The sequence below is a fragment of the Lynx rufus genome, unplaced genomic scaffold, assembly GCF_022079265.1.
Source record: "Lynx rufus isolate CCGP_SWC_20201006 ecotype Redwood Valley unplaced genomic scaffold, mLynRuf1.p SCAF_2, whole genome shotgun sequence".
Lineage (NCBI taxonomy): Eukaryota > Metazoa > Chordata > Mammalia > Carnivora > Felidae > Lynx > Lynx rufus.
The window spans coordinates 116,086,050-116,098,082 of NW_025814834.1; the positions used below are offsets into that span (position 1 = coordinate 116,086,050).

The window sequence follows — 12,033 nt, forward strand, 5'->3', positions numbered from 1 at the left end:
GAGACTGCTTGTGGCTGTGCCTGTTGCTATGGTGATGTGGACACAAGACACACAGGTGAGAGGTCCTTCAAACAGTGGGATGTGGAGGTCAGAGAGGTGGGGCATAAACACAGGAAACGTCTATGCCTTCTGGGCCTGGAAAGGACCTCTCAAGGCCAACTGGTCCACTCCCCTGCCTGTTAGCTGAAAACTAAATGGACGGGTGGCTTGTTGCTAAAAATCCTCAAGAACAAATTCCACCACCTCGAGTCACCTGTTAGAGTCATATTTCACAAGACACATTACCTTAAATGGGCTTTCTCGGTCCCATCTCGTTTTCTCACCGTCCTTCAAGCGGGTTCTGGTGTCACTGCTAAAGAGGTTTGTCATCGCCCGCACACTCTGTACAGTAACCCAGGAGGGAAGATGAAAGAAAAAACCCCAAAGAGCCCCGCTGAAGCGTGGGCTCAGCTTGTTTCCACCCCAATCAGTTGTCCACAGGGACCCCACAGGACCCCCCCGCAGTCTCCACAGGGTCCCCATCCCTATTCTGTCCAGCCCTGGCTCTGGGAGCAAGAGGCGGGCTGGCCTAGTGGGTCAGAGTGGGAGCAGAGCTACCCCCACACAGAAGGACTTCCTCCTCTGGAGTGAAATACAGCGAAAACATCTGTTTTTAATGAGTAGCTTTGCAAGCCTTTGTAACAGCAGACCAGGCCCGAGGCGGCCTGGAAACCCACACTGATGGCACCAGGGCTCTCCTGCTTCCAGGCGGTCCTGCAAAACACAAACGGTGCTGTTAAATCAGGAACGTGGCCCTGTCCCACCTCACACCAAACAATCCCAACCCACAAAATCACTTCAGAAATCATCCTGCCTGAAAAATGTGAGATAGCCCTCATGGCAGAGCCTGGTATAAAGATGTCCCCCCTCCACCAAGCAGGAAAGCCCCCAGCCCAAGATGCAAGGAGGGAAACTGCTCCTGCCCCTTCCAGAAGCAATGGGAAGCCCCTGCACCAGGGGCTTAAAGAAAAGGGCACTGTGGGAGCACTCAGGGCCCTGCAGTCCTACAGCAGGGTGCGGGCAGAGTGGGCCCTACCCCATTTCCCTGGCTCTCTTCACTCCCTTCACTCCCACACGCCTGCATTTCACTAGGCTCAGAAGACAGATGTCTCTTCCTGCCATGGACATGCCAGACGAACCCTGGGCCGCTCTTCACAGTCCCTAATTCCCCAAAATAGTGTCAAGAAAACTAAACACTGTGTGAAACTTCTCTGCAGCTTCTCCCTTTGGTTTCCTTCCCACCCGGCCGAGAACACGGGAACACGGTGCTTATTTTGACAGGAGTAAAGAAGCCTCTGTCTGTAAGTGAGGTTAACACCCACCCTGAGGCTGTGTTCTTGCTGGTCTCTCTCAGCAGCTGAGCATCAAGATTCTGCTAATTAAGCTGCTTTCTTCTCCTTAATTAGCTGCATGTGAATCTTGTTGGGAAGTCTTGGATCCGTGAAATACTCTGGGATAAGAATCGAAAAGAGAAAATTATCTAAACCCAAGGGGAAAAGGCAGGGAGGGAGATGGCTTACTCGGCTCAAAAGCCAGCATGGCTCGGCCTCAGTAGGGCTGTTCCCGGCAGCCCAGCTTTCCGAGGTACAGGGAGAGGTCACAGCAGATCCGGAGGTCGCTGTCCCCGCCCGAGCCTGCCAGCTCAGGCCTTCCCAGGAAGGGCTTACACAGGATGGCTCCGGTCCATTCCCCGCTGCCCGGCAGCCTGTCGGCGTGCTGAAACACAGGGAGCCATCAGAGGGCTAAGGGATCTCGGGGTTTTCTGCTCCCGGCCCATCCTGGGGCCCAAACAAATGCCAAGTGTTATTCTTGCCTCAGCTTAGCTTGCCAGCTCGTCTAGGAGACATCACGCCCTCTCCTCTCTGAGAATATCCTCTCCGAGGAGAGCCAGGCTCTCACACGATGACGCCAGAGGAGGGTTTTCATACACCCGGCATGATGTGAATCAGAGGCGGCATCTGCTGTGGCAGCAAAGACACACTAGACTCACTCAGAAATGGTGCGAGGCCAAAACCACTCCCTGGGCTAACAGGACCCAAGAAAGTGTCCAACCCAGCCCTTCCTTCCAAATACCTTTGACCTTAAGCCAGTGGCTGGGGAGTGGGAGGTAGTGGAGCCCATTAGGATAACCTGGGGAGCCTTTACAACTGCGGGGCTGGGCCCCAACCCTGGGCTAATTAAATAATCACCTCAGGGAGTATGCCTAGGCATCAGCATTTCTTAAAAAGCATGTCTTAAAAGCTCCCCAGGTGATTCTAATGCGTAGCCAGGGGGGAGAACCCTGCTTTAGGATTCCTGGGGTGGGGAAAGAGCTGCCAGTATGCTCAGTCCGTTAAGCGTCCGCTTAAATACAGGTTAAGCCTTCGTGAGTTCGAGCCCCATGTCGGGCTCCCTGCTGACAGCTCAGAGCCTGGAACCTGCTTCGGATTCTGTGTCTCCCTCTCTTTCTGCCCCTCCCCTGCTCATGCTCTGCGTGTGTGTGTGTGTGTGTGTGTGTGTGTGTGTGTGTGTGTGTCTTTCTCAAAAATAAATAAACATTTAAAAAAAAAAGAGCTGCCAGTATGTTCCTCTGGGAATCTCAAAATTCTTCATGGTTCTCACCAGGAGGAAGCTCCGCCTCCTTTCTGATCTGTCCTCATTTTGAGGAAGTGACAGTGGAAGAAAGGGCCTTCTGAACAAAGCTCCCTGGGGGGACATCAGGTGAATAGGTACCCAGACTCCCAGGGAGAATCGTGGGCTCGTCCAGAGTCCAAATCTGCGATAATACAAACGTGCTGGTTTCTCAGACACCAAAACCGACGCTGCCTTACCTGCAGCAAATTCTTGGATGTCGTCCGGTCTTTTCAAAAACATTTCTCTGGAAAACATGAGGGATAAGGGCAGGAGTAAAGCTGGCTTGAAGGCAGGCTGTGCTCGGGCTGGGCTGTGGGTCCCGCACTTTCAGGGAATGGACCCGCCCAGGGGTCAGTCAGCCGGAGGGCTCCCGACAAAGACCCTCCCACTGGTGACTGTCCTTTGGGTCCTGCTCAGAGGCAGAGGGCAAAGTGTTCCAGATGGCACTAAGCCCGGGCATTGCTTGCCCCCCCAGGACAGCTGCGCCACAGCCCAGCGAGGCTTGTCATTCATTCAACAAACATTTTCACAGAACCGGAGGCCAAGCCACAGGCGGGCGGTGAAGGCCCGCTGCCTAGTCCTCGAGGCACAGATACACAACCCCACAGCCCGAGGATCACGTTCAACCATGGATTCCCACAGGGGCCAGGGGACAATACCATCAACAAAGCCGAGAAGATGAACTTGAGCTGCCGGTGGGGCCTGGTCCCTCACAGAGTTTTATGGTTCATAAAGAATGTTCACAAATGTTATCTCACTTTACAACCCTGGGAAACAGCAATGAGCCCACTCCATTTTACATATGAAAGAAATCAAACCTTCAAAAGGTTAATCATTTGCCCAAGTTCATAAAGTGAGTAAATACAGGGCCAAGGGCCCAGGTCTTGTGGTACCAAGGTCAGTGCTCTCTACATCACATCTCGTCGGCCACAGATGCCCTTGCCCATCAGCCTGGAAGAAGGCCTCCCCACCCAGAAAGCCCTGCCTCCCAAGCTTTAAGAATTTGGCCTCCCTCCTCCTTGAATTCCATTTGAGAATTACTGAGCACAGATTTTGTGTAAGTAACTATACTGGATACGAGGGAATGATTTTTTTTTTTTTTTAAGATAAAATACAGGGGCGCCTGGGTGGCGCAGTCGGTTAAGCGTCCGACTTCAGCCAGGTCACGATCTCGCGGTCCGTGAGTTCGAGCCCCGCGTCGGGCTCTGGGCTGATGGCTCGGAGCCTGGAGCCTGTTTCCGATTCTGTGTCTCCCTCTCTCTCTGCCCCTCCCCCGTTCATGCTCTGTCTCTCTCTGTCCCAAAAATAAATAAACGTTGAAAAAAAAAAAAAAGATAAAATACAGCACCCCCTCAAAGAAATTAGTCAAGTAAAAGAGAAGGGGTAAGTTCTTTTTTTTTTTTAATGTTTTTTTTAAACGTTTATTTATTTTTGAGACAGGGAGAGATAGCATGAACGGGGGAGGGTCAGAGAGAGAGGGAGACACAGAATCTGAAACAAGCTCCAGGCTCTGAGCTGTCAGCATAGAGCCTGACGCGGGGCTCGAACTCATGGACCGCGAGATCATGACCTGAGCCAAAGTCGGATGCCTAACCAACTGAGCCACCCAGGTGCCCCAAGAAGGGGTAGGTTCTCAAATGTCCAAAAGGCCAAGCAACCTCCAGGAAGGGCTATAAGAGGGTGTTAACAGTGTGCTGCAGACAGGGAGACAGTTACTGAGAGTGGCAGGGGGAATCTTCACAGAGCAGCTGTGGCATCCCTTGAGGTGCACATGAGATTTCAGTAAACAGGACAAGGGCATCCCACACCGAGGGGGGCAGCAAAGGCCCAGACATGAAAGGAAACAGCTCGTGTTCTGTGGATGGTGAACTCCTCAGGGTAGGGACTGGGCCCTGTCCACCTTTGAAACCCCAGGGTCAGAAGAGCACTTGGAGTGTCAGCACCCTCAACAATGTCAATGGGGTCAGTGGAATGATGAGGTTCCGTCTGGCTGGTTGGGGGGCAGGCACATACAACAGGGGAAAGCAAAGGGGCCGTATTATGGAGAGCTGGAAGGCCAGGGAGAGATGATTACACTCAGTTCAGGAGGCGAGGGGGTGGGTGAATAACACTCAGACTAGTCCCAAAGTGGAACATACCCGGCATGAGAATGGGGGGGGGGGATCTAGGAGATACCATTGAGCAACTGTCACAAAAGAGCATGTACTGTAGAATTCCACTTACTAAAGTGCAAAAAAGGCAAAACAAATCTATGCTAAGACAAGTCAGGATCCTGGCTACATTTTGGGGGGAGGGGGGATGTGCTTGGAAGGGGCCAAGGGCCCCTTGGAAGGGTCTGAGGGGCTAGTCAGGTTCTATTTCTTGATCTGGACCCTAGTACCATGTATATTCTACATCTTGTGAAAGTTCACTCAGGTTAGGGTATGCTACTTTTTATTACATTTCAACAGAATGTTAAAAAAAAAAGGCAGAGGGGGCAATACTGTGGAGTCACTGAAGATTTTTCCAGCCAAGGAATGACATTATCTCTTCTAAATTTTGGGAAGATTCATCTGCCTAGCTATATACTAAAATATTTAATAATGCCTTTCTACAATTTCCCTACTCTTCCCATTTTTCAGGTCCAAAATTCAAGATATAAGAGTTCCATACAGTGTGTACAAGTATACCCTGGAAAGCTGTGACTGAATGACCATAAATCATTAGGATCTGGAAAACCCAAGTGGAGAGCTTGCTTCCCAACAAAAACACTTTGGAGCTTCTCACGGGTTAGAGTGAGTCTAGAACAGAGACCTGAAGAACAGGTGAGGGCAGGTATGCTGTCCAATTCCATCCCCTCCTCTCCCTTCCTCTTTTCCCAAGGGGACAACCATCTGAAGTATCCAGTACACTTCCTCTCCTCCTCCCACCTCCACCTCAGAAAGAGAAAGGCCTAAAAGGGGCCAGGAGAATTTCCTGTAGGTAGCTTCAAGATCAGCAAAGGGAAAATCCTGGCGGCTTCCCTGGCCTGGAAGGTAGGAATAAGGAAGAGAAGGGGCTATTCTTGAAGCAGCCAGGCAGACATCCAGTTCTTCCTAGAAACTTCCTGGACAGAGAAGTTGGGCCATCCCTGACATGTGACTAAAACACCACCCTTTTCATTCACCACCACCTCCCAACACCTTGTGTTTGTGAACAACGCAAATGATTTAATTCAGGCTTTTAACATCTCTCCCTAACCTCCCTGCTGGAGTCATTCCTAATGTGGACTGCAAGCTCCCTGGATATGAATGATGTCAACCTTTACTTCCCTTTAGAAGAAAAAGTACAAAGGGGCGCCTGGGCAGCTCCGTCGGTTAAGCACACAACTCTTTTTTTTTTTTTTTTTAAAAACCTGAATTCCAGGCTTTTGCAATTTCTTTTTTTTTTTTTTTTAATTTTTTTTCTTTTCAACGTTTTTATTTTATTTTTGGGACAGAGAGAGACAGAGCATGAACAGGAGAGGGGCAGAGAGAGAGGGAGACACAGAATCGGAAACAGGCTCCAGGCTCTGAGCCATCAGCCCAGAGCCCGACGCGGGGCTCGAACTCCCGGACCGCGAGATCGTGACCTGGCTGAAGTCGGACGCTTAACCGACTGCGCCACCCAGGCGCCCCTAAGCACACAACTCTTAATCTCGGCTCAGGTCGTGATCTCACGGTTCGTGATCGAGCCCCATGTGGGGCTCTGCATTGACAGCACGAAGCCTGCTTGGGATTCTCTCTCTCTCCCTCACTGTCTGTACCCCACCCCCACCTCCTCTTATGCGGGTACACACACACTCTAATTATTAAACTTTAAAAAAAAGAAAAAGTGCAAAAGTGATGGCCTGCTCCCCAGGACTGACATTGACAAAAGACCCCCTAAACTATTTTTTGCCCAAGCCTTATGCCTGGCCCAAATAAACCAACCTTCACAGACAAGTTTCTATTTTCCTTTTCTCCATCTCCTATCTGCCCTGTGAGAATCTGTTGCCATTGGAGAAATGACTAGGATATGAAGAACAAACGGTAAGATCCAGGAAAGACAAAGGAGTGTCAAAAATAACAAAATAGTGTCCTACACCCAATGGCTGCCTGTTGAGTTTCTCAATGCCAAATTACCTCTTCCAAGTGTCAGAAGATACGTACTTACCCTTACAGCTAAAATGACTGAATATTCATATTTTTGAGAATTGAGAGATAACTGAAGAAAACCTCTAGAGATAACTTAAGAACACTCTGGGTGCCACAAATCCCAGAGTTAGAAAAAACTCAATTTTTTTTTTTAATTTTTTTTTTCAATGTTTATTTATTTTTTTGGGACAGAGAGAGACAGAGCATGAACGGGGGAGAGGCAGAGAGAGAGGGAGACACAGAATCGGAAACAGGCTCCAGGCTCTGAGCCGTCAGCCCAGAGCCCGACGCAGGGCTCGAACTCACGGACCGCGAGATCGTGACCTGGCTGAAGTCGGACGCTTAACCGACTGCGCCACCCAGGCGCCCCAAAAACTCAATTTTAAAATATTCTCTAACTTTTGAGGCACCTGGGTGGATCAGCCAGTTAAGCGTCCAGCTTTGGCTCAGGTCGTGATCTCATGGTTCATGAGTTCGAGCCCCAGGCAAAGGGCTCTGTGCTGACAGGTCAGAGCCTGGAACCTGCTTCAGATTCTGTGTCTCCCTCTCTCTGTCCCTCCCGCTCATGCTCTGTCTCTCTCAAAAATAAACATTAAAAAAAAAAACTTTTAATAAAAAATAAAATATTCTCAACCTTTAAAATATATTTATATGTGTGTACACACACACACACACACACACACACACACACACACACAATACCTTTCTGACCCTAAAGGCAGCAATAAGGAGTGTTTAAAGAAAGAAGCGGTCAGTCACACTCATGTCTCCGCAGCCAAGATCTGGTCATATTTCCCACTAGTTGTGGCCGGCTGGGAAAACCACCTACCTGAAGAAACCACTTATGAGCAACTCCACTTCTTTGTGCGTCCTTAGGTATTTTTCGTTAGCAATCCGAGTCTGAATCTGGGGGAACGAGAGCAAAAAGGTCACGCTCCATGAGGAGCCAGATTTCAGGATTCAAGACCTGCGGGGGTGAGGCCTTGGGGAAACAAGATGAGCCTCTGACCTGGGTCTCTCCCCGGGATGTGTGACATTTTAAGCCGCCTGCTTTCTTACAGATCAACACCCCCACGCCGCCGCCTGCTCGGGCTCAGGGGCCATTACTAAGGCCGGGTCTCCACCGCCCGGAAGTTCTTGTCTGGATCGAAGGTACTGTCTCCGGCAATAACTTCGATCCACTTCCCCGTCTAAATGCCCGCTGTAGTTCTTCCTGCAGGCGCCTGTCGGGCTCGGTTTAGGGCCCCCGAGCCCAGGGGTCCGCCGGGGGCCCCCCAGCCGTCCGCCCCTTTACCCGGGAACCGGCCCTCGCGCTCCTCCTCCCGGACCTCCCCCCGTTTGCGGCCCCCGTCCCGGGGGAGCCGCCCTTTGACGGAGGCGGGAGTGGGGGGCGCACCCACCTTGAAGCGGCTTAGCTGCTCCTGCTGCGCGGAGCTCAGCGCCCCGGGGTCCGGCCCCAGAAACCCGCCCTGCACCGTCGCCATCTTGTCCGGGTCGTCAAGGCGACGGGCCAAGCGGCCAAAGAGGCCCCGCCCCCCCAAATCCGGCTCTCTCCCGCGCGCGGGGCGGGGTTGGGGCAAGCAGTGCGGGGGCCGCTCTCAGGCCGAGGAGTAACTTCGGGCAGCTGTCCGCGAGATCTGCTTCCCCAGAGTGGGGGGCTCATTTCCCGTCGTGGTTGTATATGGAATGGGCCCTTCTGGACCCCACCCAGCCTCACATAGTGTTTTTTCTAGGCTCTAGAGGAAAACTGGAAAAGGGATTCCTAAATTAGCAGTCTCCCAGAATCTGGCTCCTGACCCTCTCCCTTGTTTGGCAACTGTTGAAACCTAATAGTAGGGAGAGAGGATTCAAGCTTCTTCCCCTTCCGCTGAACCCCTCCATCAGTCCTGTAGACACTTGACACTTAGCAGCCTGAAAGCATCCCAAAGGATGGAGTGAACCGAGTTCTGCAAAGGAAGGAACGTTCTCACGCCAGAGACACTGGAAAGGACGGGGGGGGGGGGGGGGCTCTTGCCAGATGTTTCCCCTCTTGGACTTTCTTGTGGAGACAACGTGCTCCTCCTAAATTCTAAATTATCCCTCCCACTCCCAGTTGAACAGAGGAGGGGAAAGCCAGTTGGTCTTCAAGGTGGGTTCTTCTAGTGTCTAATTAAGAAAAGAAAGTGAGGGGCGCCTGGGTGGCGCAGTCGGTTAAGCGTCCGACTTCAGCCAGGTCACGATCTAGCGGTCCGTGAGTTCGAGCCCCGCGTCAGGCTAGGGGCTGATGGCTCGGAGCCTGGAGCCTGTTTCCGATTCTGTGTCTCCCTCTCTCTCTGCACCTCCCCCGTTCATGCTCTGTCTCTCTCTGTCCCAAAAATAAATAAAAACATTGAAAAAAAAATTAAAAAAAAAAGAAAAGAAAGTGAAACCTAAAGCCAGAGAGCTGGAAATAGGCCTGGAAAGGGCAGGAGCCTTGTCAACACACACCATGCTGGTTTCTGCACACCCAGAGATCATGCCCAGGAAAGGCCTTCTGGAGAACAGGGAAAAGAGCTCAGAAGGAAGGCTGGTCTTTCAGATTTGGGAACCACTGCCCAAGGAGAAGCAAGCCCACCATTGGGCCATGGCCTCTGAGGGGGTCTTTCTGTGGTCTGCCTCTATCCTTCTCAGCAAAGATGGAGGAGAAGTGAAAATGTTGGCAGTTCCCAGGCCAGGGAAAAATCACTGAAGGTAGATTAGGTAGTGAGCTACAGGCCTCTTCCCAGGAATCTCATTCAGGTTAGCAATCATTGCGGTTTGTCTGGTTTTTAGGAGAAAGAGTTAACAGGGAAGTAGATAAGCTACCATCTGTCACAAGTGATTTTTTTCAAGCAGGAACAGAGGTTGATCAGAGGTGGTGGTTCTTGTTGGCCAAGACCTGTCTCTTCCTGCCCCTGCGCCCCCAAGAGAAGCTAGTGAGGGAAACCCTTAAGCTGCATCACCCAATATGGTCACCACGAGCCACCGGTGGCTGTTGGGCACTCAAAATGTTTCTGTATCAGATGTGTTATCAAGTGTAAAATACACACTGGATTTTGAACACATACTTTGTTTTAAACTTATTTTTAGAGAAAGAAAGAGAGCATGAGTGGGGGAGAGGGGCAGAGAGAAAGAGAGTCTTAAGCAGGCTCCATGCTCAGTGTGGAGCCTGACACTGGGCTCTGTCCCACAACCCTGAGATCATGATCTGAGCCAAAATCAAGAGTCGGATGCACAACCAACTGAGCCACCCAGGTGCCCCTTGAACATGTAGTTTTTGAAGAAGTAAAACCTCTTAACAATCTTTATATGGATGACATGTTGGATAGTTTAGATATATAAACACTTTGAATAATATTTAGGATATATCAGTTAAGTATAATCTATTATTAAAAGTGATTTTGGGACACCTGGGTGGCTTAGTCTGTTAAGCGTCTGACTATTGGTTTGGGCTCAGGTCATGATCTCTTGGGTTCATGATTTCAAGACCCGCATCAGGCTCTGCACTGACAGCACAGAGCCTGCTTGGGATACTCTCTCTCCCCCTCTTTCCCTTTCCCTCTCTCTCTCTCTCTCTCTCTCAATAAATAATAAAAACTTGAAGTAAAAGTAATTTCAGTTGTTTCTTTAACTTTCTTAATGTGGCCACTAGAAATGTTTGAATTACATATATGGCTCACATTATATTAAACAGCGCTTGTCCAGGGGCGCTCGGGTGGCTCAGTCGGTTGGGCGTCCGACTTCAGCTCAGGTCATGATCTCGCGGTCTGTGGGTTCGAGCCGCGCGTCGGGCTCTGTGCTGGCAGCTCAGAGCCTGGAGCCTGTTTCAGATTCTGTGTCTCCCTCTCTCTCTGGCCTTCCCCCATTCATGCTCTATCTCTCTCTATCTCAAAAATGAATAATCGTTAAAAAAATTTTTTTTAAATAAATAAACAGCGCTTGTCTGGACTGGGAAGTGTGTGCACACACACACACGCATGTGTAAGCATGTAAAATTTTCTCCATCTTCACACCCCATGCATAAAATAAGTACTATCCTCCTTCTGCTAGTCTGGGGTCTCCTTGCGCTTTGAGAAGCAATCCAGCTTTCTTGACTGATCACATCCCATGGCCCAAATACCCTCTTGTGTACACAAGACAGGCTACTTCTAACTACTTCTGCTTTCTTACAGCATCTCAGTCCTTGCTGTTGCACCTGATGTTGGCCTGTCTTCCCTCTCCATTTGAGACAGAAGCCCCTTGACGGACGGAAGATCATATAATAGGTTGCTAGTACGGGCTCATGGTTTCTGTTGCAGATGGCCTCCCTCTGCTTTCAGTTGTTGAGGGCAGCAAGTGACTAGCAGCTCTGCCCACCATTTGCACCACCACATTTTGCCCTTTCTGAAAAACATCTCAATTATTCAGCATTTCTCATTTTCTAAGAATCTAAAATCAGTAGTAGAACTCTCCCTTTATAAAGTCAATCATCATTTTTATGTAGGGCAGCTTAGCATCGAGTGCAGAATAAGAAGGAGGGTGAGCCTGGGGATGGCAGGTAGAGAAAGAACCTTGGAAGACCGAGGGCTGGGAAGCCTCATTTCCTCCTGGAGAGCAGCTCCCCAGAATAGCCTCCAAGTGGTAGGATTTACTCCCCGCCAGACTTAACTCCCAGGGCAGAGTTGTGCCCACAGTCACCCAGCAAGCATAGCCTGAGGCAAGCTCCCGCCTCTTCTTCCCTTACCCCTGCCTCTCCTTTCAGATGGAAACCTTCCAAATGGGAACCACAAGCTAAGCAAAGGATTGGAGGCATTCTGCTGCCTGCTGCTGTCTCCCCAATTGCTGACTGGGAGGAGGAGTGAGGGGAGTTCATTATAATTCATTTTTGTAAATGTTGAATATTTCAATTAATGTGATTAGCCCCAAGCCCAAACGGGAGGCAGGGCAGCAGACCTGCTGACAAGACATCCTCAGAGGGTGTGATCTATTTAGCATCTCCATAAATACCAAGATCAGATTAAGAGGCAAGAAAAGGAGCAGTGAGGGTGGAGTGTGGGAAGTTACTTTCCAGATGTGTCTGTACTCTTGGTTCCCTGGCACTGTCATCAGGTGTTCTGACCACGCAGAACTGGGTCCTCTACCAGCTCCCCTCAATATGCCCATCTTAGGGGCCCAACTGGGAGGAACTGAGCATCAATATGACGAAGTATAATCATATCTTCACACACACACACACACACACACACACACACAAACTTCAAACCCAGGCCAA

The 12,033-nt window shown here is 50.3% G+C and overlaps 1 protein-coding gene across 1 annotated transcript; it reads right to left on the minus strand.

Annotated features, from left to right (window-relative positions):
- Positions 1-632: 632 nt before the first annotated feature.
- Positions 633-8,269, minus strand: RIIAD1 (regulatory subunit of type II PKA R-subunit domain containing 1). Its single transcript, XM_047085696.1, has 5 exons — positions 8,186-8,269; positions 7,615-7,691; positions 2,850-2,896; positions 1,362-1,489; positions 633-753 (listed from the first exon to the last, which is right to left on the minus strand). The coding sequence occupies exons 1-4, from the start codon at positions 8,267-8,269 to the stop codon at positions 1,419-1,421; spliced, it is 279 nt and encodes a 92-aa protein (XP_046941652.1). The 3' UTR covers positions 633-753; positions 1,362-1,418.
- Positions 8,270-12,033: the final 3,764 nt, after the last annotated feature.